This window comes from Crotalus tigris, unplaced genomic scaffold (assembly GCF_016545835.1).
Source record: "Crotalus tigris isolate CLP2741 ecotype Arizona unplaced genomic scaffold, ASM1654583v1 scf7180000018931.1341448, whole genome shotgun sequence".
Taxonomy (NCBI): domain Eukaryota; kingdom Metazoa; phylum Chordata; class Lepidosauria; order Squamata; family Viperidae; genus Crotalus; species Crotalus tigris.
Window position 1 is genome coordinate 697,311 of NW_024097280.1, and position 21,729 is coordinate 719,039.

Here is a 21,729-nt window from a genome sequence, read left to right on the forward strand (position 1 = left end):
TTAGGCGGTGGCTGGGTGGCTGGCAGGCAGCCGGCTATGCCTGTGTTATTTGTCAAGGGAAAGTTCTCCTGACTCAGCTGTAAGAGAGGCTGCTAAGCCCAGGGCAGGCAGCAAGTACCATTAATTGAGGACAAGGCCTAGCCATGGGACTGGGGGGGGGGGTTGAAGAATGGGGCTAGCATGCCCCGTCTGCCTTTGGCTGAAACTTGCCCTTGTTTATAAATGCTGTCTTCCCCCCACCCTGTTTATGTGAACTAACACCTAGCTGGCTGCGAAGCCCCTTGACAGCAGTAGGCTTAAGCAGACAACAAGGAAACCAGCTTCCTTGTGGGCCAGAGGCATCATTCTCACCAGCCTTGATAAAAAGAAAAGAAAGAAAGAGAGAATGCTGGAGCGGGGAGGGTTTTTTTTAAAAAAATACAGAGAAATAGGTGGAGATAGTCTCCCCTGATTTTTGTTTTCCCCCCAGACATTCCATTTGGTGAGGTCTGGTGTGCACTTTTATTTATTTTTACTATTGTTCCTGCTCCTTCCTGTCTCCAATGCATTCTGTTTCGAAATGTATCGGTTGTGAGTATTTGTGTTACCCTAAAAAAATGAGAGTTGAGATATGGCGCAGAGGACCAACCGTTTTATGTCTCATTTAAACACTGTTGCCCTTTGAGGACTGCCAACTTCATCTTGCATTTGTGAATTTCCCCCGCTGCGTTCCTGCTCCTTTTTCTTCTTCTTTTTCTTTTCCTCCTCCTCCTCCTCCTCCTCCTCCTCCTCCTCCTCCTCCTCTTCTAACCTGAAATGTTCAAGAAAACACCCACAACACAGTGAAATGAATTAGTCCTGAGGTTTAATTGCGCTTCGGAATTTATTGTCTTCCATCCCCACCACCAAAGCACTAAAAAAAAAAGTCTGGCACCTAAAGTCATAACATCTCACAAAATTCTTAACAGCAACATAAAGAGAGTTCTTAGGGGCAGGGGAAGAGGAGGGGATGAAACAGGTACAGATTCCCCGAGACTAAATTTAAATTAAAGGTACATTTTAAGCCTTCTGCTTTCTTCCCACCCTCCTACCTTTTCTCCTTGGGTTAAACAGAAAGAACACGCCCAGAGGGAAGTAAAGTTCAATAGACATACACATATTCCTGTAAACAAATTGTTCGTACAGAACTATCTCTGAGCCCAAGCAGTTTTTAAGAAAGCTAAGAAAGCGTTTTAAGAAAGCAAAAGAGATCTTTGCCCGGCTGAAATGACACCGTTGCCCTTCTCACCATCACCACCACCACCCTCGCCCAGTGCTACTCTTCCTGTCGCTGCTCCCATTGTTCCTCTTATAGCAGCGGTGGAGTTCCATGGCTCCTGCGCCTCAAGCATCCATTTGGATAACAGGGAAGAATCGGGTAACCCAGTTCTCTCTCTCTCTCTCTCTCTCTCTCTCTCGGCCATGTTTTATCCATAAATGCAAGTGGAAGGAGGGGGGGGGGGAAGCCTAGGAATTCGCTCCCCATCGAAAGAAGGACCAGAAAGGATAGCCCGCCACAAGCCAGGCCAAGCCTCCTCCTGGCCGCCTCTTCGTGGACGTTAGCCCGTTTGATTTCGACACACACACCCCCTCTCTTTTCTTCCTTCAACTCGGGTGCTTCGGCTGGAGGGGAGGGCTAGGGGAGAAAGGCTCCCCACGCGGGGAAATTATTAAGCGGCGGGGGGGGGGCGCTTTGGGACCGACTGGCTTTCTCTTATGAAGAGGGGGCTGTCAACCCCGCGATGCTTTCGGTTTACAAAACCGGTTTACAACCCGCGGGGCCTTGCAGGGGAGGCGAAAGCGGGAGAGGGGAAAGTGGGAGGGGAGGGAGAAGTGGGTTTTTTAAAATCCGAACTTGACGGTGTTTATTGAGACAACTGGGCAACCGGGACCGAAGGAATGCGCCCCAAGGGTGGCGAGTCGGAGCGGGGAGGGGGGGGGACGAATGGGTCTCTTGATTCCTTGGGGAGGGGGGGGGAGGGAGGGAAATGGGTGTCTTCAGCTCCAGAGCTGGCTCAACCCAACCGGGGTTCGCCCTCGTGATAGCTGACGGTTTCTCTCTGGCGCTCCTCCGGTTCGCCTCCTCCTCCTCCTCCTCCTCGGTTCTCCTAGGCTGAATCCAGCGGCGGCTCAGGAAATCCTGGGAGCCCTGTGGGTTGTGGGTGTTGGGATTGCTCCCACGGATCCCCCCCCCTCCCCTAGGCCTGGAGTGGGCGACTAGACCAGGGTGGGAGCTGTTAGGGACAAACGGAAGAAGACCCTTTGCTCGACCTTCAGCGCTTTTCCTGGAGGAGAAGAGCAGGACCTGAGGTGTTGGCAGCGGCGGCTGCGGCAGCAGCAGCAGCGGCTGAGAAGGGCTACCGGGCCTTTAGACTCCAGAGTCCACTTCTGCAATTAGGGGAAAGGAGCCCAAGGAAAGAAACGGGAAGCCCGGACTTCGGAATGCCCGCAGTTTATATCCAGAATCAGATCGATAGGGGACTGCGTGTGTCTGGGTGTGGGCTAAAGGAGGGACCCAAGAAGAAATGTGCAACCGTGCGTGTGGGTGTGCGTTGATGTGCAAGTGTGCGTTAGGGGGATATAGGTAGCAGGCTGCTCGCCAAATGTCAGTTTTCTCTACCTAAACAAAACTGGCAGAAATCGCTTAGAAAATAATAATTCTTCAGTGTCATATTTAAATGGAAGATCGATTAAAAAAATCTCCAGAGGGGTTCACGCTACATTTTTTTCCCCCAGGCTCGTCACAGATGACAATCTTTTTTTTTTTTAATGCAGCTTTTTAAAAAATGACTCTTCCTTTCCTTTCTTCCTTTTTCTCTCGCTTTAAAGACAATTATATATATACTGTATATATACTATATACTGTATATATATATATATATATATATATATATATATATATATATATATATATATATATATATATATATATATATATAGTCATATAGAAAATAACCTGGAGATAACCTGGAGTCACCACGTTCTTTTAAGGAATTTCTACTGTACCTTTTTACCAAAGGGCAGGATTTTGCCTTGTTAGCTGGCGAGATTTTTCCCTTGCTACTTAGAGAACTTGATGCAGAGTCTGGGCAGACTGCACAGAAATGTAGCCAGCATGTTCAACTTCTGCAGCTCGAAATTCTTGTCCCCAAAGAAGAGCATTAAAAAATATGCCACCCCCCCCCCCCACACACACACACTCTGACAAGGTTAACTGAAAATTTCCCCCTTCCCAGAATGGTGCCCATTTCAATTTGGGGGCATCTTTCCTAGTTAGGAAAGAGGAGTTTTGAGAGGGATGATATAAATGATAGCTAGATAGCTAGACAGCTAGATAGAGATAGTTCGATAGATGATAGATAGGTAGGTAGGTAGGTAGGTAGGTAGGTAGAGATAGATAGATAGATAGATAGATAGATAGATAGATAGATAGATAGATAGATAGATAGATAGATAGATAGATAGATAGATATTCTGGATGCAAAGGCATGTCTTTGATTTGATTTTATCTGTAGACAACATTCCTTCTGTCAATTTTATTATCTTATTTTCCCTGACATAGCAGGACTTGGTGGGGGGGGGGCACTTATAACTCTGACTGAGTTCTTTGCACCATCAGCCTTCCAGGATCATTGCCCCAGGACAACCTGCAGCCCTGATGGGAATTGCTGTTGTTTTTGTTGTTTTCCCCGGATAAGAGGGTGGCTTGTAAATAAAAGTGGCAACTTTCACTTATCAGCGGCTGTCTGCGTATTCATTCCAAAATGCTTCTTTCAAGGATATTTAAGTGCCCTTGCTGGCTTCTGTTAAGGCTGCCTTTGGTGTTTACCTCCTTTTCTATTCATAATCTGTTATTCTTGACTTGGATTCATGTCTTAAATCCTCATTTTATGCTTAATGTTATATTTTCTGTTTATTCTCTGTATTGGGGATATATATATACATACATACATACATACATACATACATACATATATATATATACATACATACATTTTTTTAGATTGCTAACAAAGAATAAAGGGAGAACTGGAATAGCTATTTCAAGCTTCTTAACTCTCTTCAGCCAGACATACCTTTCTGAGATTTGAACCTGGGCTGTGTGCATGTTAGTATATAATGTATCTACTAAAAAAGCAAAAGAAAGCAACTTCCTCACCCATTCAATCTGTCAATCAGTTGGAAGACTGATTCTTTGCAAAAAGAAAAGTATATTTCTTTAGTGCAACTAAGCAAGGATTTCATATTCCTCCTTGCATCCCTTCACACACACACACACATACACACACACATTTCTACCCATATAAAGCCTAGAGGCAAGATCATCAAAGCATCCTAGGTACTAACTCACCCCCCCCCCAAGATTCAGAGGGGAAAGATGAAGTCATTAGAGAATTGTGATTGACAGACAAAGTGAACTCAAGGCAGGCCAAAGGACACATTAGGTTCCTACAGGACAATTTCTCATCCAGAAAGTGCAAGGTTGAAAACAGGAGGAGAACTGTGGACAGAAGGTGGTTAGTACAGAATTTGCAGCAAAGCTGTTTTCAGATCTTGGGTGCAGAGACAGTCCCGCACACAGGCAGATGACACACATCCAAACCTTACAGTATTTCTATTTCAAGTCTGCTCCATATGGAATGAAATACGGTTTTACTACTCCCACCAGGGCAGGCTGGGGAACCCCGATTGAGGGCTCCTGAGTTAATATCCATTCAGGAACCTTTAATCAGTTCAATCAAACAACTTTCTCCAGAGTCTTTTTCAAGGGAGAAGAAAGAGGGGGAGGAGGACAATAACCAGTGAATAAGCACTAACTGAGAGGTCTTCCGGGAAATGGCTTTGCCTGCTACTTTGCCTGCCCAAATGCACCTTCTTCAGCAAGCTGCCTAAAAATAAATCCACCGCCTGCTCCTGTACCAAGAGGAGACCTGAGCCCTCAGCCCTGAGTGTGTCCCTAGTGGTTATTCCATCTCCTTGGGGCACACGTCCCCCCTTCTCCTTTTCTGCCCTCTGAATGTCCTTTTTCTCTCCCCCCCCCTCCAGCCCCATAGCGTCCACTTTTCTTAAGCCTTGCAACCCCCTTCCCTCCACTGGGTTAAAACTGTACCTCACTTCCAAGCCGCCTCTGCTGTTATTGTATTGGAAATCTTGGTTCTTCTCTGACAAAAACCACAAAAAGGAACAACACGCTTGTAGTAGCTGCCGCTGCCTCTCTTGTTGTGTTCATATTCTTGAACGGGGATGGGTGGGAGGTGGGGGGGGGGAGGAAGAGACACATCCTTTTGCAGATTTCTTTTCCAGAGCCAGGGACCAAAGCCACCCTTCCAGACCACTAAGGGTAATAAACTATACCGATCACCTTACTCTACCAAGCCAAGGTTATTTTTTTTTTAACACACGCACGCGCCTGCGTTCACCCACCCACCCCCACCCACAGAGAGATACGTGTTTTCAGTGAAGTTCTGCAAATCGATTAGTCGACAGAAAGTTTCAGGTATTTTTAATGCGCGCGAGCACACACACACACACACACACACACACACACACACACACACACACACACACACACACACACACTTACCAACAGGGATTAAACTAGGAAAACAGAATTTAAAAAAAAAAAACACTCTAGCTTTCTGTCTTCAATTGCAAAAACAAATTCCCTCACTCCCAGTTATGCCTCATCGCTGAAATTTACTCGTACAGTTTTATTTAGTGAACGACACATTCATGAACAATCAAATGATCCTCGTAAAAATTTTATTGAAGGACATAAAAACATCTAGGACTACTTGCCGAATAATGTAGCCTCTCGGGAAGATGAATGCCACTTTTTGGGGGGAATTCTTGCTATTTTCCAGTCTCTGGGTTTACAAAGTCATCCTCTTCTTCCTCCCAGAAAGTGTGGGTCTGTGCCTGCATGTGTTTTTGTGTGTTTGTATGTATGTGTGTGTGCGTGCGTGCGTGCGTGTGTTCACCCAGTCCCTCCCTCCATACATACACATGTATGTAGAAACGGATGGTTTTATCTGGCAAAAAAATAAAATAAATGAATGTGTATATATGTATGTGTGTATCTGTGGGTACACACATACATAATACATATACATACATGAATGTAATTAAAATTCAGGAGCTGGTGCCGGAGAGGCTGAGAGCCAAGCAGGATCACTCCGTGAGGCCCTTCCGTCGGCCACCTCCCCTTTTAAAGATCTTCCATGTAATGTATCCATTATCGAATACAAGCTGTAGAAGCAGAATGAGTAGACAGAGACAAATTGCGTCGAGAAATAGTTCCTGTGTTACCTTGCTACACCAGATACCTTACACCCTCATTAGCAGCAGGGCTATGGAAAAGCCAGGTCGCCGAGCCAGCCAGCCTGCCAGCCAGCCCCAAGGAGCGAATCGCCTTTCAGCTTACGACACGTAAGATCCGACCGCTGCTGCTAATAACGGCATTATCTCAAAGAGTTTGATGAAAACCCAAGTCGCATAGGCATTATTTAAAAAAAAAAAATAGAAAGAAGGAGAGGGGGAAGAGAGAGAGAGAGAGAGAGAGAGAGAGAAAAAGACCTGCGGATTGATCTACGCTGTATTTTGGGTAAATATAATCACGTGGGACCTCGGAGCCAATGGCACGCTCGGAAAGGCTGAAAAAATAATTACCTGCCCTGATTGTTCTATGAGAAGATAAAAAGTACACATACAGTTCATACAATAATCTTATGAATGTAAAAGAGGGGGGAACAATGTCGGCTTCGGGTCCCATAAGCAACTATTATGTAGATTCTTTGATTAGCCACGAGAGCGACGACTTGCTGGCGTCCCGGTTCCCAGCTACGGGCTCTCATCCTGCTACAGCCCGACCGTCAGGATTGGTACCGGAGTGTGCAGATTTTCCGTCCTGCAGCTTTGCCCCCAAACCGGCCGTTTTTACCACTTCGTGGGCTCCCGTGCACTCCCAGTCGTCCGTGGTTTACCACCCGTACACCCACCAGCCACACATTGGAACTGACACTCGGTATATGCGCTCTTGGCTGGAGCCTATCTCCGGCGCGGTTTCGTTCCCAGGTTTTCCAGCCAGCAGCCGGCACTACGGGCTTAAACCCGACGCCTTCCACGGCCGCAGGGACTGCGGACCGGTGGATGGACGTAGTTACCCGGATTATATGTACGGATCCCCGGGAGATCTCAGGGACAGAACCCCGCAGACTATACCCTCTCCGGAAAATGAGGCCATCGCTTCCAACAAACACAAAGAAGAAAAGACCGAATTGGACCCTAGTAAGTCGAAGTCATTCTTGTTTACAACCGGGAAGGCATTACAGCCTCCTGGCACGCAGCTCAATAAAAAGAAATTACCTTGCTGTTTAGAATTCTTGGCGTCCTTCCCTTGGATCTCCAGCTACAAGGGCTGACAAACCTGGGGAAAGCTGGTTTATTTGATTTGGGAAAGGAGGGCGGCAGGGGGCGAAGAAAAGGGATTTTTTATGATGATGATGATTATTATTATTATTATTAATTATTATTGTTACGGGGTCTCGAGGGTTCCTTCGTCCTCTCTTGCTTTCCCTTGGCATCTTGGCTACTTTGTTTGTTGCTAAACTAGCCACAACCTGCTTTCCCCCCCCCCCTCCTCTTCCTTGCATTTAGTCCTTCTGACTTTTGGAGGAAGAAGTCTGGCAAAAGCCATGAGGGGTATGTGGGAGGAGAAAAAATATTGGGGTGTTGATGTATACTGAAAAGCAGGGGGGATTGGCGAGAAAGCTTTAGAGGGGGGAAAGAAACAACAACACCCTACTCCAGACAACAGTTCCCCAGATTTTTGCCTCCAGCTAGAAAGGGGATCGAAAAGTTAGGGATGGCAATGGGAGGGAGACAGCAAATAAAAGGAAGGGGATAATTGGATTAGGAAAAGTACAGGTTCCTATACTTTTAGAGTTTAGCAGATGGGGAGAGATGTCCAAACGTTTGAAAGAACAGTTAATATTACACACCATCTCCCCCTTTCCATTTTTTTTATAAAGAAAAAGAATTCCACAATGTAACTTACTAGTAAAGGGACTTTAAAAAAAAAAGAAATAACCTTGAACACTGTTAAAACAGCTGACAGGGTCTCTAAGGGATTTGTGCTTTTGCTTTCTTTTTCTTTCTTTTTTTTTAAGTAATCATTCTTCTGCACAGTGAAATGTTCATTTCCTAGTGGACATCTGCCATTTAAACATGGGAGAATTTTTTTTTTCTTGTGTGCAGTCGATGGGAGGCGAGATAGAGAAAGCAAAATAGGTGGGATTTAGACTATCCTAGTGCCAAGAAATAATGCCCACTTGTTTATTGATTCACATGCCCCAGCAAAGAGATGTGTGTGCATTTCTGTGCCCATCTAGAGATAAACAGAGCTGGTCTCTTCCCCTCCCCTTCTGCTCTATAGATAGATTCCCATGCCAGGTGTGTAGAAATCCTTTCAGGCCTGATGTGCTGGTCAAATACTGGTTCATCCTGATAATTTTAATTGTATTTGTGCCACATAGGCAGATATACTTATAAAAATTCATGGGGAGAGAGGAAAAAAAGGGAGAGAGGGAAAGAGACAGAGATCTGGGACTAAAGGAGACTATTATCAGCAGCATATTCATTTCACCCAAGAAATAATTAGTCTGAAGGATAAGCTAATTCCTTATGAGAAAGTTGTTAAAGAAGGTCTGGTGGAGATGATGGTTCAGTGATCAGAAAAGGGAAGAGGTTTGTTTTGTTTTTTTATAACCACAAGGCTTAATTCAGGGGCACTGTCTGAATATATATATATATTCTCATTCCTTTTAAAATTGCTGGCAGCTCCATCAGTGGGAAGTTACAGGGAGAGAGCTGGAGAGAGCCAGGGTTGTAAACAGAGTTTATAGGCCTATGAAGTGGTGGGAATTTTGACTTTTCATGATTGCGTTCTTGGGTTATCCTCAATAGAGTCCAGAGGCATATTATTATTGTTGTTGTTATTACAACCTCTTTGCCCTAGTTTTATTTTAGAATTGCAGTTGGTGGGAGAGAATGATCACTAAATGAAATCAAAATGATGGGCAGAAACAGGGTGCAGGACAGAACTAGTTAAACTCACTCCTGTTTAGTGGCTCCCTGCTTGCACATTGATGAGCACAGTGCACGCTCAGTTCCTATAAAAGAATAGATGTGCCCTTAAAAATCCTGAAGGTCATTTCAGGCTTGAGCAAAGAATGCTCGCTTGTCTAAAGAGACTTTGGACAGGAGACTTTAGATAAGTACTAAAATTATAAGGGTGGGAATACAAATTTAGGGAGTCTTTATTTGAAGGTGCTGCCATCAATAAACGCAGATCTGGGTAAAGGCCGAATGGCTAAATAGAGATGAGCAGGTAAATAAACAATTAATTATAAATTAAACGTCCCAATCTTTATCTTGCAGATAATCCTGTTGCAAATTGGATTCATGCACGTTCTACACGAAAGAAAAGATGTCCTTATACAAAGTATCAAACGCTGGAACTAGAAAAAGAGTTTTTATTCAATATGTACCTAACTCGGGACCGCCGTTATGAAGTGGCCAGGGTTCTTAACCTCACTGAGCGCCAAGTCAAAATCTGGTTTCAGAACAGGAGGATGAAAATGAAGAAAATGAATAAAGAGAAAACCGATAATAAAGAGCAGCAATGAAACTGGCTATATGTCCTTCCAGTTGCGGAGAAATCAAGGCGCGCTCTGGTTTTTCCTAAGAAAGAAAATTGTTCCTGACTTTTTCCCCTTAATGTGCTGATGAGTGTTTAGAATTAGTTAAACACGGCAAACCTTTCTGGAACAAAAAAAAAAAAAAAAAAATGAGAGAGAGACAGAGGCAGAAAGGGAAACAGAAGAAGTGCTTTTCTTTACAAAATGCAAACACACACACACACACACACACACACAAATCCCTAACAATTGCAACTAAAAATAAACTTTTTTTTCTTTTCAGAAAAAAACAACAAAGTACTTGAATTTTTGGGTTTAGTATTTTATTTTATAAGTTAAATTTATCCAGTGGTTTGGGGTTTTTTTTTTAATTATTATTTTATGATGTTGTGGTTGCATATTTTGTACAATGGAAAGAATAAAAGTGGGTGGGTGGGGTGGAAAGAAGGAGAAAGGAAAAAATGGTAGGGGGGAGTGATTGCTCAAAACAATGTTTCTGTCCTCGTGTCAAGCTGGTGTACTTATTTGTGTCTTCTCTGATTGTCACAGAACCGTTCTGTAACACTGTTATGTTTTGCTATAGTAGAACAGCTTTCTGTAAATATATACCTAACTTCACCCAAAAAAAAGGAGGAAAAAAAAACCCATCGGTAATCAAGGTGTCTTTTTTTTAAAAAAAAAGTGTAAACTCCTATGGAGGAATAATACCTCCCCCACCCCCACAATAAGTTGTAAAGGAAGGAAAGAGCCAGGAGATGCTGTTTGTGATTCTTAAGGATACAATTCTGGGAAAAAGATGTCCATTTAATTACCGCTGGTTTCCTTCGGAAAATATTTAGAAGAGCAGAATATCTTCTCTCGGGGAAATTTGTAGGAAATGAACAGATCTTCGGCTCCCAGTGTTTACCTTTTTTTATTATTATTATTTTTTCTGGGTCTCCTAGCTCCTCTCCCTTTCTCTCAATATACCAATATCAGCCTAATATTCTGCTCGTAAAAAAAAAAGAGAGAGAGAGGGAGGGAGGGAGGGAGGGAGGGTGCTCTGCATTTTAATTTGGGGTAATTAATTGTACTAATTTATGACCCTGGGCAATCAAAGAATGTGTACGAGATTAAATACGAGCTTCAGTCAGGTTTGGCTCTCAGATAAAGTTCTCTTTGACTTTTGTGATCGTCCGGAGACAATTCTATTAGAACGCTTTGGGATTATCAGCGAAGTGCCAAAAACTTGTTAGTGCCTCGCTTGGGGGCCCAAGCAATTACGAATTAGGTTCGTAATGTACCACCACCACCACCACCACCACCACCACCACCACAGGGAAGGGGGGGGGGGAAGAGGAGGGGGCGGATGGTGTGTTCCTAATGGCAGCGTTAGGGCTGAATAGCGAGAGAGCATCATCTAAATAATAATAAAAAGCTTAAAATGTTATAAAGCCTGAGGGAGTGGAATTCGGATCGGGAGGCTCCCCTCCCCTTCCCCCTTGGCCTCTTTTAAAACCGCTTTCTCGGGGCAGGGAAGAAAGAGAAACTGGGAGTGTAAAAACCCCGAAGGTCGCCCTGTTTAGGAATGAGTTAAAGGACACGGGGCCCGGCGGGAAATGTGGCAGCTCGAGCAGGGGGCTTCTGGGGTGGTGGAAGGCCAGGGTTGCTAATTTTTCATAGTTGATTTAAAAATCTTCCTTACAAAGGCAGGTCTCCTGTTGCCAGGGCCGGTTAAATGAAAGTCAAAGGATTTTTTTAAAAAAAAAAAGAAAAGAAAAGAAACGGGGGGGGGGGTCGGAGAAGACATCCGTGAGATGCTTCATCACAACTTGTCCTAAAAAAGCGTTGCTTTTCTGGAAAGAAGGAAGTCAAATATCTTCCCATTTTTCTAATGATAAACAGACCGCGGCTTGCAAGAGCCAAGCTTCCCTAGAAACCAACAACAAATAAATATGGGTGTTTTTTTTAAAAAAAAAAACAAATATCTGGAAGCTTTTGGCCCGCTGATGTTCTCCAAACTATTATAATTTCGTGCTTTTGTCCTGCCTTTTCATTTAGGAAAATAAGTTTGCAGTCTGATGTGTTTATCTAGGTGGCATAAGACCGGGGAGGTGGGACTATCGGTTCCAGCAAAAATGTAACAGCCAAGCTTAGCTTTCTGTAGTGTTTTTCAAGAGGGTCCGAGCACCCAGCAATGCGGAAGGGCAGGGAGGATTGAAAAGTTCCGTCTAAAGGGCAATAAATAAATATGTATAACACCCCCTCCCCCGTTTTCCTTTTGTCTGCTATAATAGGAACGCTGGCGGAGGCAATTTAGTAGTTTCAACCCTGTATCCAATGTGAATTTGAAAAGATAAAACAAAAAAGAATATCCATCTTTAAAATCCTTCCTTCCCTCCATCTGTCCTTCCTTCCTTCCTCCTTCCTTTTGCCTCCCTCTTTTCCTCCCTCCCTCCCTCCCTCCCTCCCTCCCTCCCTCCCTTCCTTCCTTCCTTCCTTCCTTCCTTGTTTTTCTCACCTTCTCTCTGATAGACTAGTGCCCAGCCTGTGTCTCTTTTATTAACTTTGAGCCTTCCCTATGCTTCCCCTTCCACCAGACCTCATTTTCAAGATGACTAAAGATGCAGCCTCTTTCACCTTTCTCTTTCCCCCAACCCCTCCTCCCCCCCCCCTACCCAATAGTCCTCAGCAGGGCTGAGCTCCCATTGGAGGTAATGGAGAAGAAAAGAATGTAAGTTATGCTTCCTTTGTTTCCATAAGACTGTTGTTCTCTCTCCTCCTCCTCCTCCCTCCCTCCCTCCCTCTTTCTTTCTCCATTTCTTTCTAGCTTGCTTTGTTTTATGGAGGAATATAGTGTCAGTTTCTGTACAAGTCTTCTACATAAAATTCAGGGCATCTCTTTTCATAGATATAATTTAATGGCAGGCGTGTATGTGTGGATCTCTCTCTCTCTCTCTCTCTCTGTGTGTGTGTGTTTTCCAGAAGTAACTAGGAATAACTTACTCAAATATGCATATCAGGACTGTATCTTCAAAGCATCTTCACCCAACAGGATTGATTTTGCAAGCAACCTTGCTTTCGTTGGTGAATCCTACTTCTCCCCTCAGCAGATTCGTTTTGCTTTCTTTTGTTTCTAAATTAAAAATCACGCTTCCCAGTTTCTCAGCGGTGATGTTGTTCGAGTAGATGCTATATGGGGGTGTGGGTAGGTGCGGATATGTATAAGTATTAGAGAGGGAGAGAGGAGAAAAAGAAGGGAAGGGAGGGAGAGAAGGAAGGAGAAGGGGAAGGTAGGAAGGAAGGAAGAAAGGAAGAGGAAGGAAGGAGGAAGAAAGAAAGGGGGGAAGGAAGGAAGGAAAGAAGGAAGGAAGGAGTGGGCCTCTCATCTTGCCCTTAAAAACAAAAACAAAACCCTAAACAGAACCCTTTTGTAGTCAGTACAAAAAAGACAGGATACAGCAGCTTTGAAAGCAGCCCAGAGGTACATTTCCGCAGCCCAAAAATGCCAGCTTTACAACTTTGATTGTCTCCGCGGTGAATAGAATGGAACAAAACAGGACCACGGAACCGGCTAGACGTCTGGCCTTAATCGTTTTATGGTTTTAATAAGGTGGGGTGCTCTTCCCTTTGAAACCGGATTATTGGAATGTTTTGTCTACCGGCAACGAACAACAGACGCGCATTTCGCCCCCTCCCCCTCGCCCACCTTCTGTTCCCCCCCCACACCCCTCTTCCAGCGCTTGGTTAGAGGAGGAAGCCCTGTTTGTAAAAAAAAAAAGAAAGAAAGAAAAAGATTGTGAACCGGTGGGGGGGATGGCGGGAAGGGGTGAGGTTGACAGGAGAGGTGAGGGACAGTGGTGTAAGGGTGTGAGTGTGTGTCCTCGCGCGAGCCAGCGCGTCAGGGTTATTGTTCTGAGAACCGGGGCTTAGCTGGGGGCAGGGGAGAAAAGAGGAGGGGGGGGAGCAGAAGCAACCTGAGCGAAGGGTGCGCCCCTGTGTATGTGTGCGCCTCCAATCATTAAAACCTAATTTTTGTCCAAGCCTTCAGAATCTGTTGTTGATTGAGTAACGCCAGATGTTCTAATTCTTTCCTTTTTTAGGGGGGAAAAAAGGGGGATTTTTTGCATGGCTTTTGTTTCCTTTGGGACGTAACAGTATGCACGGACTGGGAAGGCGGAGGGGGGGAGAGAGGCGGGGGAAGGGAGAGGTGGGTGGAGTAAAAAGAAGGTGGTGCTGGGAGATCTTTCTCTATTTTTGATCCCCCCTCCCCCCCCCGCCCCGGAAAGGGGCTCTTCTTCCCAGCCCGCACCGTTGGCCCAGTTCCGCAAGGCGCCTGCCTTGGAGACAAACCGGCGCGAGATGGCGCTGTTGCTCAATCTTAGACGCCCCGCTTTATTTACAAAGCGGCCGCTTACCTCGAGGCCTGTCAGGACGATTTCAGAAAAAGCCCGAGCTCCAGAACCGGGGGCTGAATGTGCGTCTTGTCAGCGATGACTTGCAAAACAACGTCAAAGTTAGGTTGGAAGCACAAGCCCGGGTTTGATGGCGTACTGCTGGGTTAAAAGGCGCCGTAGCCTTAAGGCGTTATGAACTATGCAATGGGGGGGGGGGGAGAGAGAGATCCTCTTTTATACTTCCTTGGCTAGTAGACACACACGCTTTTTGCACAAAATATGCTTTACCTTTATTTATACGAAGGCAAAATACGGATCTATGTAATAAGGAAGGCGAGCAGTTACATTTTATACCCCGAACCTACGCATCGCAGAAACCAGTTAGCTATAATGAGTGCATATGGCATTTTTAGTTGCATAATTTATATGGTGTATTTCACCAACATTTATGGACACTTTAAGCACCCAGCAAAAAATAAACGTGGCGTCCTGTATGAGCGTGAAAAAACAACAACCCACAAAATGATGCTGCCTTTACAATAAAATAATGCATAGGTTGAATTTTATTAAACGTTTCACCTACTTCTCTGTCTTTTCTATGCATTCTCTCTCCTATAGCTCTGTTTCCTAGTGTGACAAGCACATTGTGCTGTACCCCCCCTTCTCCCTTTTCCTTGTTTATGAAGATAAATCCTTAAAAAAAATCAAATGTTTGTATGACTGAGTGAAATATATATGACCAACTTTCTATCATCACAGAAGTTTCTAATAATAATACATAAGTACATACATTATCTACGCATTATATATACAATATATATACAATATATATACAATACACACACACACACACACACACACATACATATACATACCACAACACTCAATATATTGTACTACATAATAAGATAATCATGCCCAAAAATTTAAATTCATATATGTATTGCTTTCCAGTTCTGGTAAACTATCCTGTTGATGACTCTGAGCCTTAATCTGCCAGTTAAGACAAGTCAAAACCCCCAAAATTGTTATGCTGTTTAATAGTTGCTGAGCTTGGTTTCAGGATTCTCTGATTTAAGATCTGTTACGTTCTTCTTGCCTCCAGTGTAGAAATAAGTGTAGATGTCTTTTATCATTGCAACGATATTATTTATTATTAAACAAAAATAGAAAGAAGAAAAATTAAACTAAGTCTTGGTGTGTTTTGTGGGAGGGAAAAGTGAGGGGATCCACTTCACCCCCATTTCTTGCGCCATTCAGACCATCATTCTGTTGCATTGAAGAATAGCTGGCTCTTGGTTTCTCATTTTGTGTCTGTCTCTCTCTCTCTCTCCTCTGTATGTGTGTTGAGAAAAAGTACAACCCAAGAACAGATTATGCGATAGTTGTTCCACTGATTTCAAAGGATTTAGGAACCAATGCTCTTTGGTTCACCAAAATAAAATAAAATGTGAGGGGTGAATTTGTTCATAGATGGACTGTAGTGCTTTGCTCTTTCAAATCCAACTCAATCTTTATTGCAGCCATAGCCCAGCATAGCTTTGCTTTTTTGCACACTGCCTAGCAGTTTGGATTTCCTCTCCCCTCCCACTGAAATTTACTTAGTTGCCATTTTCTGGGGGAAGAGAAGGAGAAAAAGAGAAACACTGTGAAGATTTTGAGGGTGGAGGGATAGAAGAAAAATTGCTCTGGTGGGTTTAATGAAAGGGCCTGGAGGACAGTTAATTTATTCCAGTGGCTTTGATTAATTTTTTTTTTAAAAAAAATCTTTTAAAAAGCACAGGAAATATTAATTTGTAAACTTTAGAAAGAGAGAAGGTTGCTAATTTTTATGCTTCTGTTTAATGGCCTGAGCTCTTTAACGCAGCCATTAAAAAAAAAATGAAAGGAAATCTCCCAACTGAAGGCTTTCAGCCAATGGTCACTATGGAGTGGAAAAAGTATGGAGGGGGTGGAAATGTGGTGTGGGAGAGGTTTGCAAGACTACACATTGGAAACATATCACGTGTGCATATGTGAACCATTCCCCAACATTAGATAATAGAGAGGGATAAGTTGTGGCCTGTTACTAAGCCATGGTCTCTGTTACAGAAGTTCCTTCTCTGTCCCCAGGAGTACCCTTTTACAAATGTGTGTGTGTGTGTGTGTGTGTGTTTTTATATATATATATAAAATTTGGATTGCTAACAAAGAATTAAGAATATGTATGTATATATGTATGTATGTATGTATCCTCTTTCCATTACTCAAACCAGATTGACTCCATATTCTCCAAGGGTTGTCTTGAGGATCTCTTCAGAAGGGAATCCAGTCCTCCCCCCCCCCCCGTCCAATAAATGCTTATAAACTATCCCCAACATTTTTGTTTTGGGGATCAAACTTGTAGGCAACAAAAGGGGGGCGAACCCACCAACACTGCCTCCATCCACTTGGTGGTGGTTACTCCTCTAAAATGGGAACTGTGGCCCCTTCTCCTGAATTCTGACTCACCGCCTCCCTTAGGGAGGGACAATCCCATGTTTTGAAAGGGGTGGGGTGGGCTTGCTTAACCAGCTCCTATGGCCTGTCTGAGGTTATCTGGGATTTCTCTTCTGCTAAGCACTCTCCCAAGCAAAAAAAAAACGACCCGGATTGGCGTTTTTCTACCTATTACCTGTTGAAGTAACCTAAATTGACCTCTCCGCGCATGTATTTGCTCAGATCAGTGAAGAGGCTCTTAGCATAGGGAGGGGGGAGCGAGGGAGAGAGCCAGCGAGTGAGCGAGCGAGCACCTCAGGGTATTACTGCGCACCTTTCATAACCCTATTCCATTCATTCGATATGAGGGTGTCTGATTCCTCGCCCCCCCCCCCTTTCCTTCATCCGAAGGGCTGCTTCCTTCGCCACCCCGTCACCTCGTCACGAACCCCCGCGATTTCCCCTTGTCAATTTCTTCCTAGCCTGCCTCGGCGGGTTGGATTGATGAATCCAGATCGCGTGTGAGAGCCTCACCACCGGGAGTTTGAGGAATTTGCCTGTGGTGTTAAGGGGAAGGGAACAAGTAAGGGAAACTGAGAGAGAGAGCTCTACCTATCGACGGATATAAGAGAAGTCAAGAGCGTTAGCCATAAGCAGCCATACCCACTCAGGCACTATGAAACGTCTTTGAGAGAGAGAGAGAGAGAGAGAGCGCATTAAAAAAAAAAAAAACAACACACCAGCAGCCACTAAACCAGGACTTTGCGTAGTCCAGGGAGAGGGGAGAACGAGAGTCCTTAGCACTGATCTCGTAGAATTAAAGACCTTTTTTATTATTTTTTTACCAACAACAAAAAAGGGGGGGGTTGACTTCCTTCTTTCCTTTCATGCGAGAGCTATCATGAGCTCCTACTTTGTAAATCCTCTTTTCTCCAAGTACAAAGGCGGCGAGTCCCTGGAACCAACTTACTACGACTGCAGATTTCCACAAAGTGTGAGCAGAAGCCATGCCCTCGTGTACGGACCGGGCACCACGGCTCCCAGCTTTCAACACCCTTCACACCACGTCCAGGAGTTCTTCCACCACGGAACCTCCAGTATCTCTAACTCTGGATACCAGCAAAATCCCTGCGCTCTGGCGTGCCACGGAGAGGCGTCTAAATTCTATGGATACGAAGCCCTACCAAGACAGTCGCTTTATGGTGCCCAGCAAGAGACGGCCGTGGTTCAATATCCTGACTGTAAATCCTCCTCCAACAGTAACTCTAGCGAGGGACAAGGGCATTTAAATCAAAATTCTTCTCCCAGTCTCATGTTCCCATGGATGAGACCGCACGGTTAGGATCTTTTCTCTCTCTCTCTCTCTCCTTTCCTTCCTTCTTATCGTGGTTTTGTTTTGTTTTTCCTTCCCTATTTCAGCAGAGCGAGAGGGAAAGGAAGGAAGGAAGGAAGGGGGCAATGTAATCTGTATTTTGAAGCGGCAGGGAAAGGCAGATAGAGGAACAGAGGGGTCGGTTATAATCCTGTTTTTTTTTTCTTCCTGTTTGGGCAATGGCGGGGAGGGGTGTGTGTGTTGTTTTCTCGTTAAAAAAAAAAAAAAGTAGAAGGGCTGCAGTTGTCTTTGAAAAGCCAGGAAGGTGATTTCTGGGTTTAAATCACAATAAAGTAAAACTTTCTTTTTATGGCTTGCCGGGAGGAGAGCAGTAAGAAACAGCTCCCACGAGGTTATTAGCATGTTCATATATACGCTGCTTTTTCTAAAATGTCATCTAGCTTTGCTTAACCGCTTGACGCCTTGGGCTAAAAGGTGAGCTTTACCAAAAAGGGATACTGCTTGAGAAGATGTGGGGATTGCAATTAAAAGTTAAAACCTTTGAAGGGCAGCCTGGTCCAATTTAACATTCCATTCGTGGAGGAATTTTTTTTTTAGAGGAATCTCTACTAATAATTATAATTCTTCTATACATTGTTAGATATAAAAACTACACCCAGATGCTACACAGACCAGCATGGCAGAATACTTACCTAGGGCAAGTTTCGCCTTCATAGAGTATTATTTAGAAGGCCTTTTAATTTAAAACACATGGAGTCTGGATTGTTTTAAAGAAGGAAATTAAAGGACAGTTTCCGTCAAAATGTTTTAAACCCAGTTGTTGTGTTAAGATTAAGATGACTAGAACGGGGCCCAGATCAAACATGTGTGTGTGTGGGGGGGAGAGAATAAAAGACCAAAAGTTATTGTTGTGATGGAGGGTTTTGACTTCTAAGCAAATCTCTACTGGGGCACTTAGAAGAATGGGGCAAATACATCCTAACATGTGTGGCATTTGATACCATAGATTATGGAGAGCCAATACAGATAGAGCTGAGTATTTTGTCTGTAATCTATAATCGTTGGATTGCATTTTCAACGCCTCAGTTGCCACAGCCATGCATATGGATGTATTGGGAAGACACTCCCACACACAAGCAGAAGCAGGGAAACAAAAAGGAAGCCGGGAGCGAACGCCTATCCTGAGGGTTTCCATCAGCAAAGATGGAGAAAGGAAGAGGCTGCATGGTGTACTAGAAAGTCAGAAAAGTCCTGGTTCACCCCATTTGAGGGTGGAGGGGAGTGAGAGAAGCAAAGGTTGCCCGAAGACTCTGGCTAGGAGGTTGGCTTTATTTGAAGCCAGGGTTGGTTGTGTGCAGGTAGAAATGTGAACAGGACAGTAAGAGTTTGCAGAGAAGGGGTGGGGGAAGGAAGGAAGGAAGGGAGGGAGGGAGGAAGGAAAAAGGAAAGAAGGAGCTTCCCGTAGGAGAGGAAAAAAACAGAAAGAAAAATAAAAAAGAAGGGAAAGGAAGGGAAGGAAGAGTCTAATACATTATATTTATTGTCCTTATTCATATTGTTTTTGTTTGTTGTTACTATTACTACTACTACTACCATTATTATTATTATTATTATTATTATTATTATTATTATTATTATTGGTGTCACACAGCTCCCGGAAGGCGCAGTGGCAGGCAGACTTACAGCCGATATCAGACCTTGGAGCTAGAGAAGGAATTCCTCTTCAACCCCTATTTGACACGGAAGAGGCGCATTGAGGTCTCTCACGCCCTCGGACTGACAGAGAGACAAGTCAAGATCTGGTTCCAGAACCGGAGGATGAAATGGAAGAAAGAAAACAACAAGGACAAGCTGCCAGGAGCAAGGGATGAGGAGAAGACGGAGGAGGAAACCAACGAGGAAGAGGAAAAAGAAGAAGAGGAAAAAGAAGAAAGCAAGAAGGACTGATGTCTCCTTGAAGTCCTCATTTTATGGCGGATGATCAATCGAGATGTTTACGACCCTGTCATTCGCTTTTATAGAGTATAGAACAGAGAGACTCACACACACAACAGTAACTACCTGTCAAACAGTTGTAGCCCTCCCTTTTTTTATTGTCATAGTACTTTCCCTGCTCTCTCTCCCCCCCCCCAATAGCAGCAGATATTTCTTTATTTTATTATTCACTCGAAATTTTTCTTCCAACAAAGTAAATATAGAACTGGATTGATCGCAACCACATTGAAAACCCGAGTTAGCTCTTTGAGTACCAGTTACTTTGCCTTCACCCCCCCCCCTCCAGTAGCACCAGCATCATCCTCAACCCCAACTCCATGCAATTTTTCCTATTCTAAGAACAAAAATATATGCATCCTCTATACTTCTTTGGAATGCCTGGGCCGCCCTCCCCAGCTCTAATGCTCTGAAAGGGGCTGGGGGGGGGGCACAGAGAGCAGGTTAATCACTTAGGTTTATCTTAATTTTAAAGGAAAGCAACATCAACAACAAGCTTATCTACTCATCTACTGCTCCATGCTAAGGTACATTTACAATTTCACTTTTAGCTGTCAGCCAGGACCACCTAAAGGACAATTGTTATTATTTTGATGTTGGTGTTGCCTCTTTAGGAACCGTGGAGGCTTGGCAGATTCCTGAAGACAAACATTTCGTGCTTATTGAACTTAAGCTCTATGAACTTAAGAGAGAACTTACCTACAGGCCCCCCCCTCCGATTTGCAGGATAGGGGTGTATCCCTAAACACCCTGATATGGAAAAAAAAAGTTCTACTCTGATCCAGGAATAAATATACTTAGGATACCCGTGAAGAAGCGGGAGCTAGATTAAGGATTCTGGGGCGATGGGGTTATTTGCTAGATCACTTGTGTGAGCATTCTTCATATACTACCTAAATGGGAAAACCTGCAATAATCTTCTATTAGCAGCAAGATGGGGGCTTATACATAGTAAAATAACATAATAAAAGAACTGCAAAAACCACAGCATCATAATCGGTTTAAGAAGAGTTGTGTATTGCCCTAATGCAAGCTACTAAGTAGCAGAAAATAATAATAATATTAATAATAATTAATAAGATCAAAACCATTGTAATGTATCTTATCACTACCTATAGAAGGAATCATGCTTTGAAAGTATTTGTAAACGCGGTTTTGTTGTCGTATGTTGCTGCTTACGGTTTTGTTTTTGTTTTTTTTGTTTTGGAAAAAAAAAATTTCCCAACAACTGAAACTGCCTAGTTAAGAACGCACAGTATTGTATTATTTTATTGTGCTTATAATGTAGTTAGGACTTAATTGCACTGAATGTATAGTTATCTATTTGTCTTGACTTATCTGTAAATGCAAGATGCTCGAAGTACACCCACACAGAAATGTCATCTGTTTTATGTCAACCATAGTCTTCTACATGTTCAAAACTCTGAATGTAGCAATTTCAGCTAGAAATGCAATTCTGGCTGCCCGTGGATTTGTATTGTATACGTGAGATATTACGTAAATAAACAATAAAATTTAAGGAGGAATAACTAGATCAAGCTTTTTAATAGCTGGGCAATTCTATAAACCTCTATAAACTCACCTGCTAAAATTTACTGGTGGGCAAGTGGTGCCTTCAAATTACTAACAGCCTAAAACCAAGATCCAGCTTTTGATTGAAAGAAAGCTGGTATGGGATTTAAATGTCTGCATCCGGATTAAGATGAAGCTGCGAAATGTGGGAACACACACTCTGTGTACTATATGGGCCCCATCTGAATCAGCCCAAGGGAGTGTTGGGGAGCCTATGTGTGCATCCCCTAATAGGCTGACCAGTATTTCACTGATGGAATTAAATGTCATGGGAGAAGTTTTC

General features: G+C 43.7%; 2 protein-coding genes across 4 annotated transcripts in view; both read left to right on the forward strand.

The window, feature by feature from the left end:
* LOC120314466 (homeobox protein Hox-C9) overlaps window positions 1-21,729 on the forward strand; it is a 138,080-nt gene that overhangs the window by 20,978 nt on the left and 95,373 nt on the right. Inside the window, exons 1-2 of one of the 3 annotated variants that reach the window (XM_039357588.1) lie at window positions 5,742-7,305; window positions 9,457-9,883. The exons of 1 other annotated variant lie outside the window; for it this stretch is intronic. In XM_039357588.1, coding sequence (XP_039213522.1) covers window positions 6,747-7,305; window positions 9,457-9,704 — 807 coding nt within the window. In that variant the 5' untranslated portion in view covers window positions 5,742-6,746 and the 3' untranslated portion in view covers window positions 9,705-9,883. Of the gene's footprint in view, window positions 1-5,741; window positions 7,306-9,456; window positions 9,884-21,729 lie in introns of those variants that run through there. One more of the 3 variants, XM_039357586.1, reaches the window with a different exon arrangement.
* Window positions 16,490-21,392, forward strand: HOXC8 (homeobox C8). The gene is made up of 2 exons (XM_039357595.1): window positions 16,490-17,886; window positions 19,534-21,392. The coding sequence occupies exons 1-2, from the start codon at window positions 17,451-17,453 to the stop codon at window positions 19,827-19,829; spliced, it is 732 nt and encodes a 243-aa protein (XP_039213529.1). The 5' UTR covers window positions 16,490-17,450; the 3' UTR covers window positions 19,830-21,392.

Bases quoted from the DNA above. Each gene is read 5' to 3' on its own strand.
- HOXC8 (XM_039357595.1), top strand. From the start codon at position 17,451: ATGAGCTCCTACTTTGTAAATCCTCTTTTCTCCAAGTACAAAGGCGGC. The intron at 17,887-19,533 runs GTTAGGATCTTT...GGTGTCACACAG, and splicing joins CCCATGGATGAGACCGCACG to CTCCCGGAAGGCGCAGTGGC.